The 20,100-nt window shown below is 39.6% G+C and overlaps 1 protein-coding gene across 2 annotated transcripts in view; it reads left to right on the top strand.

The window, feature by feature from the left end:
• VPS45 (vacuolar protein sorting 45 homolog) overlaps nucleotides 1-20,100 on the top strand; it is an 82,800-nt gene that overhangs the window by 7,660 nt on the left and 55,040 nt on the right. For both annotated transcript variants that reach the window (XM_030824671.1, XM_030824669.1), the window contains exons 4-11: nucleotides 1,655-1,734; nucleotides 2,336-2,404; nucleotides 2,514-2,651; nucleotides 3,086-3,196; nucleotides 8,820-8,954; nucleotides 9,363-9,476; nucleotides 10,202-10,369; nucleotides 19,741-19,899. In XM_030824671.1, the coding sequence (XP_030680531.1) occupies nucleotides 1,655-1,734; nucleotides 2,336-2,404; nucleotides 2,514-2,651; nucleotides 3,086-3,196; nucleotides 8,820-8,954; nucleotides 9,363-9,476; nucleotides 10,202-10,369; nucleotides 19,741-19,899 (974 nt within the window). The remainder of the gene's footprint in view (nucleotides 1-1,654; nucleotides 1,735-2,335; nucleotides 2,405-2,513; nucleotides 2,652-3,085; nucleotides 3,197-8,819; nucleotides 8,955-9,362; nucleotides 9,477-10,201; nucleotides 10,370-19,740; nucleotides 19,900-20,100) is intronic.

Below are 20,100 nucleotides of genomic sequence, written 5' to 3'. Positions count from 1 at the left end.
GGTTTCAACAATTATTGAGCCTCACCCAATCTTGTTTTAGCTATACTGTCACCTACTCCTCCACCAATATTATTTTAAAGCAAATCTAAGACATTATATAATTTTATCCATAAGTATTTCAGTATGCATCTCTAAAAGATAAGGACTTATTTTTTTAAAAACACATTTCCATTATTACATCTAGATTAAAAGTGAAAAATAATTATTCTTTTTTTTGAGACACAGTCTCCCTCTGTCACCTAGACAGAGTGCAGTGGCATGATCTCGGCTCACTGTAACCTCAACTTCCCAGGTTCAAGTGATGTTACCCAGGCTGGTCTTGAACTCTTAGTACTATTTTCAAATAACCATTCAGCGTTCAAATTTAAAATTGTCTTTTTTTTTTTTTTTTTTTTTACAGTTTTTTAAAATCGGGATCAAAGTAAGGTTCACACATTGCTGTTGGTTGATATATGAAGTTTCTTAATCTTCTGTATAGGTCCTCCCACCCCTGCCCCATGCAATTTATTTATTGAGGAAACTGTTAAGTTTTCCACAGTCTGGATCTTGCTGATTGCATCCCCAGGGGGTAGTTTAACATGTTCCTTGAAGTTTAAAATATTCCTCTATCTTCTAGTTCTGTAAATTCGTAGGTGAATACAGAGCCTTAATTGGGTTGATTCCATTTCTTCTTGGCAAGAATATAGGTGGTATTGTGTGCTTTCATTGGCTGTTTATTCTTTTGATATTAGCAGCTGCTGATGCTCAATGCCTGGGTCCATTCAATTGATTCATTGGGGGTTAGAAAAAATGATGATATTCTAATTCTGTTATTAACATTTGTTAGTTATTGTTGAGCTGGAATATTTTCACAAAGAAAAATTTTCCCTCATCTATTTGGTTACCTGGTAGTACAGTTTATATATAAAAGACAGCATGAAAGTTTACTTCTTTCTCCTTATTTTCAATAAAATGACTTACTTCCCTAGTATTCTCATTCTCCAATTCCTCCAATGGAGTCTTGCTCTATCGCCCAGACTGGAGTGCAGTGGCCTGATCTGGGCTCACTGCAAGCTCTGCCTCCCGGGTTCACACCATTCTCCTGCCTCAGCCTCCCGAGTAGCTGGAACTACAGGCATCTGCCACCAGGCCCGGCTAATTTTTTTTTTTGTATTTTTAGTAGAGACGGAGTTTCACCGTGTTAGCCAGGATGGTGTCGATCTCCTGACCTCATGATCCACCTGCCTCAGCCTCCCAAAGTGCTGGGATGACAGGCATGAGCCACCGCGCCCAGCCGGTCCTTTCAAAAAAAAAAAATATATAATCACACTCCGGGGACTGTTGTGGGGTGGGGGGAGGGGAGAAGGACAGCATTAGGAGATATACCTAATGCTAAATGACGAGTTAATGGGTGCAGCAAAACAACATGGCACATGGATACATATGTAACAAACCTGCACATTGTGCACATGTACCCTAAAACCTAAAGTATAATAATAAAAAAAAAATAAAAAATATATATATATAAAATTATGAATTTGTGGATTAAATATATTTGTGCTACCCATTCCAATTTGAAGGTCACTTATTCATTAGGCTTTAACTATCAGGCCCTTTTACATATATTGCAGCAGAAATTATCTCCTTTGAGTCAACCCCAACTCGTGTGTTTCAGATTTCAGTAATGTGATCAGCAAGAGTGACGTGAAGTCATTGGCTGAAGCTGATGAACAGGAAGTTGTGGCTGAGGTTCAGGTAAACATATTGGTCCTGTAACACATCTCATATGTTGGCCCTTTTTAAATATTTGAGTCTAAAAGTAAAAAATAAGGAAAGGTCTGTCTCAAAAGAAGTTTTATTATGAACACTTGAATATGTTTATCACATAAGTGAGGAATATTGTTTTCAGAGGCAGCAAATAAACTAGTTTTGAATTTTTCAGAAGGATGTGATAGGTGATAAATGAATAAAAAGAATACCTGTTTTAAATTATATTCTCTCATGACAACACATTGGACAGCAAAGTTCTTTTTTATTTGAGTAGAACTTTATATCTCCTATTAGCAGTATTTTATTTTTACTAATTGATAAGTATGCATAGAGGTCTCCAGAAATATAATGTGTATATCTTTACAACTTTTATTTGTTAGATTTATTATTATTGCTACTGTTTTGTAATTATTTTAATTCTCCCACGTTGACTGTTGTTACTCAGTTATTAATTGAACAATTTTGTATCTCTTTACACCTGTATTTCACCAAGATTGGCTATATCATATTATATCACTTATGAAAATGTTACTGCTTGATACAATCGAAGTTTATGGAATGACTATTCTTGGTGCTTTATTTGCAGGAATTTTATGGTGATTACATTGCTGTGAACCCACATTTGTTTTCCCTCAATATTTTGGGTTGCTGCCAGGTATGGAAGGAAAGGTTTAATTTATCAGTCGAGAGTTAATTCAGCAAATAATTAGACTTGTAAGAGAAAATTCAAATATTTTCTCTGAATATATGTTTTTAACAAAAAGGGTCGAAATTGGGATCCAGCCCAGCTATCTAGAACAACTCAAGGGCTTACAGCTCTCCTTTTATCTCTGAAGAAGTGTCCCATGATTCGTTATCAGCTCTCATCAGAGGCAGCAAAGAGACTTGCAGAGTGCGTTAAGGTATGACATTACCTATTCCTGGTTCCAAAACATAAAGGCCATTCATTTCTCTATCATATTTCAGAAACTAAAGGAATAGTTTATTTACAACCAAGGAGATGATTGTATGTTAGGTTTCCGAGTAAAGAGGTAGGTATATGTAATTTAAAACAAAAAGCAACAATTAGAGCTAAGATTCTTAGGTTTAACCCAAGAAACATTCACAGACTATTTAACTTTTTTTTGGTCCAGTTAAACCACTTATAAAATAGGGTTTCATATCCTAACCTCTTAAATAGTGTGCTACTAAACTTTGTGAGACTTTTGAATCCTTCATATGGAAGATCTATGTGGGTGCAAAGAACTATTGTTAAATGTAGCATTTATTTCCTATTTATATCATTTCTATGTGTAACTAATTGGTTGCACAAACCATCTTTCTCTCTCACCCACAGCAAGTGATAACTAAAGAATATGAACTGTTTGAATTCCGTCGGACAGAGGTTCCTCCATTGCTCCTTATTTTAGATCGCTGTGATGATGCCATCACCCCATTGCTAAACCAGGTACAAAACCCTTTCTTGGTGTAATAGAAGGATGATTTTAAGTGATATTCATCAAAATACAGATAGGGAAGTAAAAGCATGGTCCATTTATTTGCCTCCTTATTTTTAGCTATTCTTGGTTTTGCTTTGTATTTCCCGATGTTTTGGTATCACGATTCTTCCATCCACTGTCATCATTAACTCTTCTGCTTCATCCCTCCTGTACCTTTCTGCCAGTACCTCCACCCCTAATCAAGACAGCTTCTTAATTCTGTAGATTCTATTTTCCAGTGTTTCCTTCTGTCTCCTCATTTCCATTCTTACAGCCATTGCCTTGGTCTAGATCCTAATCTCTTGCAAGAACATTGAAATAGTCATCTACTTGATTCCCTACTTTTTATTTCTTCTCACTCTAAATGTTCCACAAATACAATTTCCTAAAGCACAGCTCTATCTTATTACTCTTGGCTTAAAAAACTTCATTGGTTCCCATTTGCCTACTAGGTTAAAAAGAAACTCCTGAACTTGGCATCCAAGAGCCTTCACAATGTGGGGTAAACATCTTATAAAACCTAGAGCTCACCACTTACATAGATAATGCCACATGGTTTCCTGCCAGCATGCTTTTACTGTGACTGCTTTCTAAACTCTAGAATGTTTGGAATACCTTCTCTTCCCATCTTCACCTATCAAAATGCTGCTGTTAAAACCACTCAATCTGGCCGGGCATGGTCGCTCACGCCTGTAATCCCAGCACTTTGGGAAGCCAAGGTGGCTGGATCACCTGAGGTCAAGAGTTCAAGACTAGCCTGGCCAACATGGTGAAGCCCCGTCTCTACTAAAACTACAAAAAAATTAGCCGGGTGTGGTTGCACACACCTGTAGTCCCAGCTACTTGGGAGGCTGAGGCAGGAGAATCATTTGAACCCGGGAGGCGAAGGTTGCAGTAAGCTGAGATCATGCCACTGCACTCCAGCCTGGGCGACAGAGCAAGACTCCGTCTCCAAAAATAAATAAATAAATAAAATGATTTATATGAATAATAGCAAAGAATAAAAAAAAAGAGCTGGGCGCGGTGACTCACGCCTATAATCCCAGCACTTTGGGAGGTCGAGGTGGGTGGATCACCTGAGGTCCCGAGTTTCAGACCAGCCTGGCCAACGTGCTGAAACCCTGTCTCTACTAAAAATACAAAAAATTAGCTGGACGTGGTGACAGGTGCCTGTAATCCCAGCTACTCGGGATGCTGAGGCAGGAGAATCACTTGAACCTGGGAGGCAGAGGTTGCAGTGAGCCAAGATCATGCCACTGTCCTCCAGCCTGGGCAACAAGAGCAAAACTCTTGTCTCAAAAAAAAAAAAAAAAAAAAAAAAAACAACACTCAAAAGCCATCTCCAACATCCAGCCATTCTTCAACATCTCCTTGAAGCCTGTATTCTTTCAGTGAGATATTGTTCTTATCTCCTGAAAATCCCTGTAGACTTGTAGACCTTTGTGTCTCTCTCATGTCTCATGCTGTACTTGCCATGTTGTAGCTTTGGTTGTTTACACCCTCTCCTACGTTACATATTTCTTCAAGGCAGACTGAGTCTCACCAGTGTTTTCTCTCCTGCAAGTATAAGAACAGTGCACACAGCAGGTGCTCTATTAATAGTGATTTTGTATATATGTATGTACGTATGTATGTATGTATTTATTGAGACAGAGTCCCTCTCTGTCACCCAGATTGGCGTGATCTCAGCTCACTGCAACCTCCACCACCCAGGTTCAAGCAATTCTCATGCCCTAGCCTCCTGAGTAGTTGGGATCACAGGCGCGCACCCCCACACCTAGCTAATTTTTGTATTAAATATTTTTAGTACAGACAGAGTTTCGCCATATTGGCCAGGCTGGTCTCGAATTCCTGACCTCAAGTGATCTGCCCGACTCAGCCTTCCAAAGTGCTAAGATGACAGGCGTGAGCCACCACGCCCGGCTGTGACTTTGTATTTACAGAGAAAGGCACAGTCTATGTTTCAGTTTCTTCCCAGCTTATACTAATGTTAATGCTAAGGGAAATCTGTGGAGTGAAACTTCTCTATAGTATAAAATAGCCTTGTATTCCTAAAATTCAAAGTAATATATGTTCACTAAAGAAACTTTTGATAATATCAAAAAGTAGAAAGAAAATTAATTGCCTATTATTCTGTCTCCCAAAGAAAAGCAACTATCCCACAGATTTCACTGGGGACTTGTTTTGTGCCACGTACTAAACTAAGTACTAGAGATAAAAGGTTAAAAGTTATAATTTCTGCCCTCAAAGAGCTCATGGTCCAATTATGAGAGAAATAAACATAATTTTAATTATAGAGTAAGTGCTAGAAGCATGCACAAGAAGCTTTTATGCACATAAAAGCATAAAACATTTTGTTGTACTTTTTTTTTTATTTTGAGATGGAGTTTTGCTCTTACTGTCCAGGCTGGAGTGCAATGGTGTGATCTCGGCTCACTGCAACCTCTGCCTCCCGGGTTCAAGCGATTCCCTGCCTCAGCCTCCTAAATAGCCTGGATTACAGGCATGCCCCACCACGCTCGGCTAGTTTTGTATTTTTAGTAGAGATGGAGTTTCACCATGTTGGTCAGGCCAGTCTCGAACTCCCGACCTTAAGTGATCCACCCACCTCGGCCTCCCAAAGTGCTGGGATTACAGGCATGAGCCACCATGCCCGGCCTTGTTGTACTTATTTTAAGTGCCCTAATGGAACTTGCTTTTTCAAGAATTCTTTTGGCAAATCTTTTAGGAAATGAGCACCTTCTTTTATAACCTTCTAAATTATTTCTTAATAAATCTACTCCTTTCCTTCCTTCCTTCCTTCCTTCCTTCCTTCCTTCCTTCCTTCCCTCCCTCCCTCCCTCCCTCCCTCCTTCCTTCTTTCTTTCTTTCTTTTTTCCTCTCTGTGGCCCAGGCTGCAGTATAGTCGGCTCGCTGTAGGCTCCCTGCCTCCGGCTCCCGTGATTCTCCTGCCTCGGCCTGCGGCCTGCCTGGGATTGCGGGCGCGCGCCACCACTCCTGCCTGGTTTTTGTCCTTTGGCTGGAGGCGCAGTTTCGCCATGTTGGCCACGCTGGTCTCCAGCTCCTGACATCGAGTGGTCTGCCCGCCTCGGCCTCCCGAGGTGCTGGGACTACAGACGGGGTCTCGCTCACTCGGTGCTCGGTGTTCCCCGGGCTGGAGTGCGGTGGAGTGGTCTTGGCTTGCTGCAGCCTCCCCTCCCAGCCGCCTGCCTTGGCCTCCCAGGGTGCTGGGATTGCAGCCTCTGCCCGGCCGCCGCCCCGTCTGGGAGGTGGGGAGCGCCTCTGCCCAGCCGCCACCCCGTCTAGGAAGTGAGGAGCGTCTCTGCCTGGCCGCCCATCGTCTGGGATGTGAGGAGCGCCTCTGCCCAGCCGCCCCGTCTAGGAAGTGAGGAGCGCCTCTGCCCGGCCACCCCGTCGGGGAAGTGAGGAGCACCTCTGCCTGGCCGCCCATCGTCTGGGAAGTGAGGAGCGCCTCTGCCCGGCCGCCCCGCTGGGAAGAAGTGAGGAGCGTCTCTGCCCGGCCGCCCATCGTCTGGGAAGTGAGGAGCACCTCTGCCCGGCCGCCCATCGTCTGGGATGTGAGGAGCGCCTCTGCCCGGCCACCCCGTCTGGGAAGCAGTGAGGAGTGTCTCTGCCCAGCCACCCCCTCTGGGAAGCAGTGAGGAGCGCCTCTGCCAGGCCGCCCCGTCTGGGAAGAAGTGAGGAGCGCCTCTGCCCGGCCGCCCCGTCTGGGATGTGAGGAGCGCCTCTGCCCGGCTGCCCCGTCTGGGAAGTGAGGAGCGCCTGTGCCCGGCCGCCCCGTCTGGGAAGAAGTGAGGAGTGCCTCTGCCCGGCTGCCCATCGTCTGGGAAGTGAGGAGCGCCTCTGCCCGGCCGCCCCGTCTGGGAAGAAGTGAGGAGCGCCTCTGCCAGGCCACCCCGTCTGGGAAGAAGTGAGGAGCGCCTCTGCCAGGCCGCCCCGTCTGGGAAGAAGTGAGGAGCGCCTCTGCCCGGCCGCCCCGTCTGGGATGTGAGGAGCGCCTCTGCCCGGCCGCCCCGTCTGGGAAGTGAGGAGGCCTCTGCCCGGCCACCCCGTCTGGGAAGTGAGGAGCGCCTCTGACCGGCCGCCCATCGTCTGGGATGTGAGGAGCGCCTCTGCCCTGCCGCCCCGTCTGGGAAGTGAGGAGCGCCTTTGCCTGGCCGCCCTGTCTGGGAAGTGAGGAGCGCCTCTGCCCGGCCACCCCGTCTGGGAAGTGAGGAGCGCCTCTGCCCAGCCGCCCCGTCTGGGATGTGGGGAGCACCTCTGCCCAGCCGCCCCGTCTGGGAGGTCTACCACGGAGGCCAGACGCAATGTGGGGGTTGGACGTGGTGGCTCACGCCTGTAGTCCCAGCACTCTAGGAGGCCGAGGCGGGTTGATCACTTGAGGCTAGGAGTTCGAGACCAGCCTGGCCAACGTGGCGAAACATATGAAAAATACAACAGACAAACCAACCAACCAACTCAGCAACAACAAAACAGGTCTACCCTGGAGTCATACTCTAATTTTTTCTATTTTCCTCTCTTTCTGATCCTTTATCCCACTTTCTTTTTCTTCCTCTTCCTTATCCTTCTTCTTTGTCAAATACAGGATTGAGTTATTATCATTGATCCATACAAAGTCCCTCTCTCATTTATTTTCTTTAATTCCCACCCCCCATTTCTATTCCCCGTCTTCCCATGTGCAACCTTCCTAATATGTTTGATATGCATCTTTTTGTTTGTATGTATTTTTAGAAAATGTTTATTGTTTTGTGTGCAAAAAAAGCAAAAAAAAATTAATAAAAAAAGGGAAAAAAATAAAAAAATCTAGTTTTCTTAAGATAAAATATGTATATAAACATTTCTAGCATTTAGATTCTAGATGCAGAAGGGAACATGCTAGAAAATACTTCATTTTGTCTAACAGACCTATGACTGAAAGTAATCTATTCTCCATAATTGGTGAAAAGGGAAAATTTGGAGATTTCTCATTTCCAGTTTTACCAAATAAATTCTCATTTTGGGAGACTGGAAACCAGTCCTTCCTCACAACTCCCCTTAGGTAAAAATATAAAATAAAATGGGTTCAGAGGTAAGTTTCTGAATATCCCAGTGTTTTGATCAACTCACAGGGTTTTTCTGATAATATTAGTGTTCCCAAGATAAATATAGTACCACTTAGATCTGCAAGAACACACTTCTCATGCTGCAGAAAACCACAGAAGCATACAGGAAATGGTACAGCTTGTAACTGCAGTACCAATATAGCTCTATCTGTGAAGCCAAAAATATACTCTTAATTCACAGGCAAAAAATTGGAGCTAATGATAACTCTAATTTGTTTTCTTTCTATCAAGAATATTAATCTTGCTGCCCTTTTTCCAAAAGTGTGAAATCTAAAAGTATTTTGACTTTTCTTCAGTGTTTAATCAATTAAAATGGCAGTCTTAATGCTTATAGCACAAAGTATTAATAAAATTTAACTAGAGAATCTTCATGTAAAGACTAAAGAATGTTATCAGTTTTTGTTTTCCTGAATGTTTACTATTTCCGTATTCCGTCAGTTACCTTTTTTTTTCATAATTCTTTATTTAGTGGACATATCAGGCCATGGTCCATGAACTACTAGGCATAAACAACAATCGGATTGATCTTTCCAGAGTGCCGGGGATCAGTAAAGACTTAAGAGAAGTGGTCCTATCTGCTGAAAATGATGAATTCTATGCTAATGTAGGTGGTTTAAATTTTTTTTAATTGTCTTTCGTTGTTTTTATGTAAGAAGATCAATATTGGCTTGTTAGTATGGGGGCAGGCATGGGATTTCATGTGAAAGGATGATAGAGGCATCCTGTGCATAAACTGCCTCTCACGAGAAGGCAGAAGACTTGGATTCTCACCCTTTAGCAATTTTTTTTCATAGAGATCACGTAGTTATTTCCTTCTCTCCTCTCCAGTAGCTGTTTGTGAGGATAGTAATGGTATTCATCAACAGTGTCCCGGCTAATGTCCAAATTTGGTAATTAAAATAGAATTTCCCTGCCCTTCAATTCTGTGTTTCTAATTCTTTTTCACTTCTTTTAAGTTGTCTGAAAGTCAGACTAGTTGATGAAGTGTGCTTCCAACTTAACTTTTTCACAGAATATGTACCTGAACTTTGCTGAGATTGGTAGCAATATAAAGAATCTCATGGAAGATTTTCAGAAGAAGAAACCAAAAGAACAGCAAAAACTAGAATCAATAGCAGACATGAAGGTAAATTGAACATGTACATGAATGACTAACATGTGACAGTTTGGAACTATTCATGTAAGCAACACTTTTGGAATCTTCTGGGTCTAATTTCTACCTTGATTGATTTTATTTGGTTTGAGACTTATTTTCTGTAATGTCTTTAAACAATATAGTGAAAACTTCATGATAAGCCATGTGCTTCTTCCCATTCTTCAGTAATATCTGGACTATTTAAAGACTCAATCTATTGCCAGGCACGGTGGCTCTCGCCTGTAATCCCAGCACTTTGGGAGGCCGAGGCGGGCGGATCACCTCAGGTCGGGAGTTCAAGACCAGCCTGACCAACATGGTGAAACCCCGTCTCTACTAAAAATACAAAATTAGCCGGGTACAGTGGCACATGCCTGTAATCCCAGCTACTTGGGAGGCTGAGGCGGGAGAATCGCTTGAACCTGGGAGGCGGAGGTTGGGAGGTTGCAGTGAGCCAAGATCACGTCACTGCACTCCAGCCTGGGCAGCAAGAGCAAAACTGTCTCAAAAAAAAAAAAAAAAAAAAAAAACTCAGTCTACCAACATATACCAGTTCTTCTCTTCTTAAGCATGACAAAATGCCATGTGGCTGAAAGTTGTAGATGCTTTAATCTGGGCTGAAAAACAACCCCCGCTTTCCCCACCCCCCATTCAATACATGCTTATCCTCAGTCAAAAAATAACAGAACCTCCCATTGATGTTTTTCCCATGGCAGGCGTTTGTTGAGAATTATCCACAGTTCAAGAAAATGTCTGGGACTGTTTCAAAGCATGTGACAGTGGTTGGAGAACTGTCTCGATTGGTCAGTGAGCGGAATCTGCTGGAGGTTTCAGAGGTTGAGCAAGAACTGGCCTGTCAAAATGACCATTCTAGTGCTCTCCAGGTCAGTCCAATTTGATGAGCACCTACTATGTGTAAGGCACTGTGCCAGGCAGAGCAAGAGATAAAAAGGCAAGGAATCCTTCTTCATCAACATGGAATTTAGTCCGACAAGGAGCTGAGATGAGAACACAAATTAATATTATTTAAGATAGATCTATAAAAAGAGCCACAAGAGAAGTGTGATGTGTAATTCCCAAGGGTTCAGTTAATTAGTATGAGGGCAGCCTAGTCTACTAGAAAGAGCACCAAACTAGAATCAGAAGATCTAGATTGGAGTGTTTGGTATACCACTTACAGGCTTTGTGACATGGAGTTGTTAACTTAATCTCTGAGCCAGTTTCATTATTTGTAAAATAGGTATATTAATACTCATCTCACAGCATGGTTAGGAACACTTTAAAAAATAAAACGTATATTAAAATGTATTATCTGGCCGGGCGCAGTGGCTCACGCTTGTAATCCCAGCACTTTGGGAGGCCGAGGCGGGCGGATCACGAGGTCAGGAGATCGAGACCACGATAAAACCCCATCTCTACTAAAAATACAAAAAATTAGCCGGGCGTGGTGGCGGGCGCCTGTAGTCCCAGCTACTCGGAGAGGCTGAGGCAGGAGAATGGCGTGAACCCAGGAGGCGGAGCTTGCAGTGAGCCGAGATTGCGCCACTGCACTCCAGCCTGGGCGACAGAGCAAGACTCCGTCTCAAAAAAAAAAAAAAAAAAAAATGTATTATCTAAGTTTTTTCATTATTGAAGATCTGCTTTTCGTCGCACCAACATATTAATGCCTGCTGTATGTATATACTACTGCTGTGAGGATCTGAGTACAAAGATGAATAAGATACCACATTACAGTAGGGGAGAAAGAAATTTAAACCAGCAATTGTAATACCAAGCACTATATGGTATATTAGAGGTATTTACAAAGGAATATGGAAATACAGAGGAAAGACAACTGTTTTCCCCAAGGATGAGGCTTCTTAGCACTTCTTAGGGAAAATAACATCAAACAGGGAAAAGGAAGAAACATTCTCAGCAGAGAGAATGCAGGCATGAAGATGTGAATAAATAAATATTGATATATATATATTTTTCTATATATATAAAATATTTATATTTGAAATATACATATATTTAAATATATATATGGGAACAGAGAATAGTTCAGTGTGGCTAGTACAGGATACAAGATGAGTGGTCTTAGACTGGAAAGACTGACTGAAGCCAGGTTATGGCCATTGGAAGGAAGTTGGACTTTAATCTTAAAATGATGGGGGCTCCCGGAGGATTTTAGAAGAATAGCAACATAATCAGACTCTGGCCTCAAGAAATGGATAGTCTAGTTGAAGAGACAAAACTAAAGCACAAGAAAAAATTAGATAATGTTTCAAGATGAGAAGTAATTAAGTCATAATTGTAATACTGACTATAACAGGTTTTGAGGTTATTAGGAATAGTTCTTAGAGAAGGCAAGATTAGGATGGACCACAAAGAATGAATAGAATTTGGGGGAGGAGTTCAGTCAGGAACAGCAAAAGCAAAAATGTAGAAGTATGCAGGAAGTAATAAACAGTTTGACCTGTAGAGAGTGAGTATGAAACAGAATTAAATAAAATTGAATTGGTAAACAAAAAACAGTTTACAAGCTTTATGAAGAGGCTTGTAAGAATTTATACCTGGTGAGATAGGCAAAGAGATCCAGTATAGGATCTTATGTAGAATGTTGATGTGATGAAGGCAGTATTTTAGGAAATGTAACCTAGTAAGGATGCTTTAGAGGTGAAAAAACAGGTCAGAGAGACTTGTAGACTTACAGTGATAGTAGTAAAAATGTACAGCAAGGGACAGAACTGAAAAACATTTCAAAGGGAGAAGAATTAGACGACAGGCTGGATATAAAGATAGAATAAATCAGAGGTAATTCCATGTTTCCTGAGAAATGACAAAGTATGATGTCACTGACAAGTAATTTAGGAATACGAGTCCTTTAGGAAATAGCCATTTCTAAGCCACTTATAAGAAGCACATTTCCCTGTTAATAGGGCTCTATATTCTAAAGCTTAACTTCTTTCTTTCCCAGCTACAGTTCCACTTTATTCGATAAGATAATGCCAACCTGTTATATTGGAAACAACTCAGGTTTTGGACCCAGACTGGCTTGGCTTATATCCTACCTCTCCTTACCAAAGTTTCTTTGGGAAAATTACTTGATTTGCCCAAGTCTTGGGGATAATGATTTCAAACTTTCAGACTGTTACGATGATTCAATGAGATATGTAAAATGCTTCACATGTAATAGGTGCTTTGTAAATGTTGGTTCCCTTCCTCTAAGCATGATTTTTTTTTTACACATAGTACAACCAAAAGAAAGAAGTCTACCTGTGGGTGCTCTAGTTATACCACGGTCTTTACTGGGATTTATTGTTGTTGGGTTTTGGATCAGAACCTAAAGTCGCATTCTTTTTAATCACTAAATAGTATCCTTTGTAAAGATGTATCTTAATCTATTTAACTTGGCCTTTAAACAACACTACTAATAGTTGTTTTGTGGGCCTAATAGAAGTGTCCTGATATTTGTCACAAAAAATAAGTTTTCTGCCTCTTATTAAATAAAAAACAAAATTGTGTCCCATAACTAAATTTAAATTTCTTATATTTCTTTATCATTTGATTTTTCCCTTGAAAACAGTAGAACCAGACTTAATCACTAGCCAGTTTTACTGTCTTTATTTGTATCTCTCTACATATGGAAAGCAATTAGAAAAAGTTCTTGTATTAACTTGTCTGAAACTTTATTTTTGTGTTCACTTTAAAAGAAAAATAGTTACTTTAAAAATATAAATTCTATTTGTGATCCACTTTTTATTTTTAGAACTTATCTTTTGAAGGTTTTCTTGTCTAGGGTATTGGGATTTTACAGTGAGCAGTTGATTTGGAGTCCCCCATCATAAAGGACTTCTTTGGCAACATAATTTAAATAGTCTATAAAGGGATCTTTTGTTTGATAGTAAGTGGATGTCAGGGGCCTGACTTCTAGAGGGGTTATAGCATTCCTTGACTTGACCTTAGATGATAATACGTCATGAAGCAATGAAATGAGGTTTGTGAGTAGAGATGGAGTTTGCTTTATTGAATAGTAAGTATCATGACAAGAAAAAAAAGTTCATGTATTGCTAAAAGTTAACTTAAAAATTGCTGCCATTCTAACCATTATTTTGTAGGCTCATGAAAATTTCATTTAGAAAGAATTTCACTAGAACCAAAGTGAAATTTACTACCACTGAAACATATACATATCCTCAGAAGAGATTTATTTGATTAGTAATGAAGATTTGCCATACCATGAAGAAAAGCATCTTTAGAAAGTGAGCAATTCCACCCTTACCATCCTCCCCATACCCTGCCTTCCATGCCCAACCTGTGTTGTCATATCACAGCTTTTCATTTGGAGAGAGGAACCAGTCTATTTTATATTTTTTCCTGACCTTTCGTAAAGATCTCAAATCATCCTGTTAATGATACATAATAAGGACTCAATAAATATTTATTAGAAAAATAAGGAGGAAGAGCTCTATTTGAAGCAGTATAGAGTAGTGGCTAAGAGCTTGGGCCTTTGATGGCTTGGGTTTGAAAATAATTCCTAACCACTCTACACCTCAGTCCTTTTGTCTATAAAGGGGGAAAAAATAATAGTACTTACCTCAAAATTGTTGTGAGAGTGCAGTGAGCTAATACATGTGAAACACTTATGGTACTTGGTACTTATAGCTTTCAAGAAATATTAACTACCAACATTAAGAGTATTATTATTTGATGGTAAATTTAATTTTCTTAATGGCATCCAAGACATGTTTTTTAGTTCAATGATAGCCTTGTATCTCTCTGAAAAGTATTTGGTTTTTTTGTGTGTGTGTTTGGTTTTGTTTTGTTTTGTTTTGTTTTGTTTTGCCACTCATTAAAATTATAGGAAAAGTGGTTGGGATACATTGAAGTGACTGACAATTTTACTTTGAGTAATTAAATGTAAAAATGATCCTTTTACTCTAAAACAACATTTAGCCAGTATTTTAGAAACAGTATTGATCAGCAGAAGATCTACTGCAAAGCTCAATTTTATGTTGACTAGTTATTAAGAAAAGGAATACTGGCTCCAATGTATTTACCAATCAGTAGAATTGGGTCTTGTCTGCTTTCTATCATTTTTCCCTGATAAGCTTTTTATATTCCCACAACACTGTTCTCTCAAACTGTTAGGCTCATTTTTATCAGATTAGCATGTGGAAGACTTCTGCCAATTCCATCTTACTGTCCTAATCTGTTGGTTTATTTTGTTATTCTCTGACTTTACTACATTAATATAGTAGATAACAAAGAAGGGATCCTGTTCTTTAGGTTAAACTAAAACAAAAAAAATGGAGACTATCTTTATTACCAAGACCATCTGTAATCTGTATAATGGTTTAAAATGTGTGTATGTCATAATGATTTCTTCTTGCTGTGCTGCTTCATCATAGTTTTGACAGAAGAAAACAGAAAAGTAGAAAAGGATTTAGCCAGAAACAGTGGAAGAATCTCTAAATATCAGAAAAGAAGAATGGTTTTCTCGTTGATGTCTTATAAATGAATGTTAGTTCCTTTAGGAAACTTGATTTCCAAAGACACTATTTTTGCTTTGCTTTGCTTTGCTTTTCCTATTCCTTGATTAGGCCCACACAAATGTTAGAGTTCAGTGCAAGGTTTTTGAATCCCGTCTTCTTAAGTAGATGACAATTTTCTGTTGTGTTCTTTACTCAGTCATTGTTATAATATGACAGTGTCGTTTTCTAATAGTTACAAGGCTGATGGAAAATTTAATAAGAGAAACCAAAAAATTATATAATTCAGTTAATTTCCAACAGATAAATACTACCGTGTAGCATATACCTGCTTTGTAATTATAAGCCTCTCTGATTCTTTTTCTCCTCTTCTCTGGTTAGTGCCCTGAAATCTCAATGTAATGTATACCACTATCAATCAAGTTGACAAGTCAAGTAGTTATGAGGGAAATCCTTCAAAATGAAGTCAAAGGATAAAGTGGGATCAAGGCAGACAAAAAGGTCCTGCGTCTCCAAGGACTGATACAGCTGAAAGAAAAGAAAGAACTCAGCTTGTACCTACAGGTTTCTTTTCATGAGAGAATAGATGCCTCTAGCTAGAACATGGACCTGAGCCATGAGTTGGGTCCTAAGGGCTCAAAAGTAGGCAAAATAATTACTCGCAGTAAGCCTGGTCAGATCTGGGCCAAGTCCTCAATAGAGAACTAATTGTCAAGCCAGGCAATCTAAATACCAGTACCAAGTCTCAAGGAATGGAAGTGGATTTTTTTTATGATTGATGCATAATGATTGTACAGATTTATGGAATACAATGTGATGTTTCAATACATGTATACATTGTGTAATGATCAAATCAGGGTAATTAGCATATCCATCACCTTAAACATTTGTCATTTCTTTGCAATAAGAACATTTAAAAACCTCTCTTCTAGCTATTTTGACATATATAATACATTATTGTTAACTCTATTCATCCTACTATGCAATAGAACACCAGAACATATTCCTGCTATCTAACTGTAGCTTTGTACCTATTACCCAATTTCTAACCACCCCCATCCTTCACTATCCCATCCTCTGGTAACTGCTATTCTGCTCTCTACTTTTATGAGTTCAATGAGAACAACTTTTTAGATTCCACATGTGAGTAAGATCGTGCACTATTTGTCCTTCTGTGTCTGGTTTATTTCACTTAATGTAAGTCCTCCAGGTTAATCTGTTTTGCCACAAATGACAGAATTTTGTTCTATTTCATGGCTGAATAATAAATATTTATATATATATCTATATATACACATATATAGATATATATATGCTGCATTTTTTTTTCCTTTTTTTTTTTGGTGGGGGGGAACAGGGTTTGGCTCTATTGCCCAGGCTAGAGGGTAGTGGTGCAATCTTGGCCCACTACAACTTCTGCCTCCCAGGCTTAAGCTACTCTCCCACCTCAGCCTCCCCAGTAGCTGAGACTACAGGCATACACCGCCATGCCCAGCTAATTTTTGTATTTTTGTAGAGACAGAATTTCACCATGTTGTCCAGGCTGGTCCCCAGCTCCTGAGCTCAAGCAATCCACCTGCATCAGCCTCCCAAAGTGCTGGGATTACAGACCTGAGCCACCCTGCCCGACCTAAATACTGCATTTTCTTGGTCCATTCATCTGTTGATGGACATTTAGGTTGATTTCATATCTTGGCTATTTTGAATAGTGCTGCAGTAAACATAGGAGTGCAGATATCTCTTCAACATACTGATTTCATTTCCTTTGGATATATACCAAGTAGTTGGATTGCTAAATCATATAGTAGTTCTATTTTTAATTTTTTAAGGAACCTTCATACTATTTTCCATAATGGCTGTACTAATTTACATTCCCACCAGTTGTGTGTAAGGGTTCTTATTTCTCCACATCATCACCAACACTTACTATCTCTAATAAGAAACAGTCAAGAGTCAAGATCCAAGTGAAGGTAACTAGAAAAGGGCAGAGACTGATTACTGCAAATAGTCTTTGACTGTCATCATACCAGTTTTGTGAATTTATAGTTACTTGGATTTCTCAGATTTGCTTAAAAGTACAGAGACAGATCAGCCAGAAAAGGTGGTAAGAGAGTGACTGCAAGGGCAGGAAATGAGACATTGTGCCTATAAGAAAAGTAACAACATAAATCCCAAATGGGATTTCTTTTCTTTTTAAAAATTTTTTTTTTATTTTTATTTATTTGAGACAGTTTCACTCTGTTGCCCAGGCTGGAGTACGGTGGCACGTAATCTCAGCTCACTGCAACCTCCGCCTCCCAGGTTCAAGCAATTCTCCTGCCTCAGCCTCTTGAGTAGCTGAAACTACAGGCGCCCGCCACTACATCCTGCTAATTTTTTGTATTTTTAGTAGAGACAAGTTTCACCATGTTGGCCACGCTGGTCTCGAACTCCTGACCTCAAGTGATCCACCTACCTCGGCCTCACAAATTGTTGGGATTACAGTCGTGAGCCATGGCACCCGGCCCCCAACAGGATTTCTTAATGTTTTAAACTTATGCTGTTGATTGAGATACATACATAATTTGTACCTCAAATTTCTTCACATTATAGTAGAAAATAGTGGAACATTTGAACAGATACCCTAAATGGGCTGTATTCCATGGCTGCTCTAGGGGAAAGATACCACGAAAGGAAAAAAATAAGAAAAATCTTACAAATTTGGGATCAAAATCTGCAGAAGAGAAGTTTCTCCCTTTTTGATCCCTTAAGGATGATGGTAGTGAAATAGTAACCCAAAAAGTCAGCAATAGAAATCTCTCTCAGAGTACTCTGTACTTGAAAGCTACATGGGAGGTTCCCCATTTATCATCATAGTCCCTAGTCAGTGTGAACAGAAGAGCTCTTAGACATTGGACGTGGTTGTTGTCCGGTACAAAAGAGAAATGTATGTGAAAGCATTTTGTAAGTTGTAAAGTAATCATATAGTTGATAGTTATGTCCTCAGAATTCAGTGCCCTTCAAGGCTCTTGCCAGCCTTTCAAACCAAGCCATTTCTTCCTCTGATTTCCATATTTATTTTGATAGTGCCACTGCTTTTAGTCTCCCACTGGTTCCAATACTTACTGATTCTTCAGGACCTTTGGCAAGTGTCACCTCTATGAAGTCTTTCCTAATTTCTCAACAACCCAATATACTTTCTCTTCCCCTTTCTCTCCCCTTCCTCTTTTGCACTGATTTTCAGCTTTTGCTTTTTATTTTGTTTTTTGCATACATATGTTTCTGTTATAACACCACATATTTGTTCCTGAAAAGCCTCACATTCTATAAAAACATGCACTAAAAAAAGGGTTATGAGAATATAGGGTTATAAGTAGATGACTTAAAATCTACGTGACTATAAAAAGAAAGAAAAAAATTCATATAATTTTTAATCAGAGCCCTAATAAAAATAGTAACAATTGTAATAAAAATACTAGCATGGTTAAATCTCCACTGGCATTTGCACCTAGAAATAGAGCCAGTCCATCCTCTGCAGCCTTATTCCTGGGGCTCATGTTTTCTTCAAATTATAAAGTCTTGAAAATACTCACTTTCATAAAGACTACTTTGTCAAAATAAAAAATACCATATGGAGATAGCTTTCTTCATCAATCAGTGTTTGATTGTTATTTTGTTTTGTTTTGCTTTTTTACACAGTGCAATATATTTGCATCTTTTTTATTTGCACTTGCCCTTTGCCCATATAGCATAACACAGTGGAAAGTGCAACAGTTCTTGAAGCTACGAAACCAGATACTTCTTGCAGACACACTTCTGTAGGATTATCATCTTTTTTCTTAAGGTATTGGTAAGGCTTCCCCTTTAATCATAAGAAAGCCTATCCATTCTGGAAAAATTACATATGAACCAATATGCCTTCTGTGTTAAACTGACACCATTTCCACATTTATCCATCTCACGGAACTAAAGTACATTAAAGAAACATGTATATAGCAGAATAAATTATATTACTTTGATCATCCTTCACCCCATTGATTGTGAACTCACTGGGGACAGGAATTGTCTTTAACTTATCTGTGTGCCTGCAACAGTGCGTGGCATACTGCCTTATGGGGACTCAAAAAGTATTTGTTGACCTGAATTAAATTATTTGTTCTGCTGCATAATAAATATAAATCTGTACTGTATGGAAGGTCCTGAATATGAGGATTAAAAAGTATAAACATGGCTTCTCCTGGCCCCCTTTTCTATCGGTACCTGCCTCTTAAAATCATTAAGTACTAAATCTAGAAATTACATGCTATTACATCCTCATTTCTGTCAACCATGTTGAGACATGTTCTGATGCTTCTTAGAGATCAAGCCCAGTCTGTGTAAAATTCTACCAACTTGTCTCCATTTCACTGGTCAATCATTAATACTAAGAGAAAGCAGTAGGGTTTGCAAATCAACTAGTCAGCTTTGTTGTGCCGTATTGATTCAAGTCGTGGAAATAGTAAGTGTTCCTTCTTTCAGCAAGGAAATTACAACTTCAGCTATTGGAAAAGAAAAGGAACTATCCATTATTAAATTCATTTTTGTCCTAAAACAATTACAATGGAAATATATTTCCTTATTTAATTCTTACCTTGGACAAAAGGCATGTAATTTTCTATAGTTGAGACAGTTGCTAAGTGTATGACTTATAATTGTCATAGTAGTGATGTATCACTACCATTCAATAATTATTAGATCTAAGGCATTGTACAACAGGTCACTCAAGTGAAAGGGGGATAAATATAAGTTCTATCTTTCTTCAGAATATAAAAAGGCTTCTGCAGAACCCCAAAGTGACAGAGTTTGATGCTGCCCGCCTGGTGATGCTTTATGCTTTACATTATGAGCGACACAGCAGCAATAGCCTGCCAGGACTAATGATGGACCTCAGGAATAAAGGTGTTTCTGAGAAGTATCGAAAGGTAACCAGTTCCCATATTAGCCCACCAAACAGGAACCAACTCTGTTATTATATTCTTAGCTCTAACAAATGATAAATCATACTATTTTTATTTACAGAAGCATATAATTCTGTCTGTTCATTTTTGTTTCCTTCATAAAATTATTTTCTTATGAAATGGGCTTCCTGATGCCTAAGCAATCAAAATTTGCTTCTCTTTCTT

This window comes from Nomascus leucogenys, chromosome 12 (assembly GCF_006542625.1).
Source record: "Nomascus leucogenys isolate Asia chromosome 12, Asia_NLE_v1, whole genome shotgun sequence".
In the NCBI taxonomy this organism is placed as follows: domain Eukaryota; kingdom Metazoa; phylum Chordata; class Mammalia; order Primates; family Hylobatidae; genus Nomascus; species Nomascus leucogenys.
Note: the sequence above shows the minus strand (reverse complement) of the source record. Positions and strands in the feature narration are given on the sequence as shown.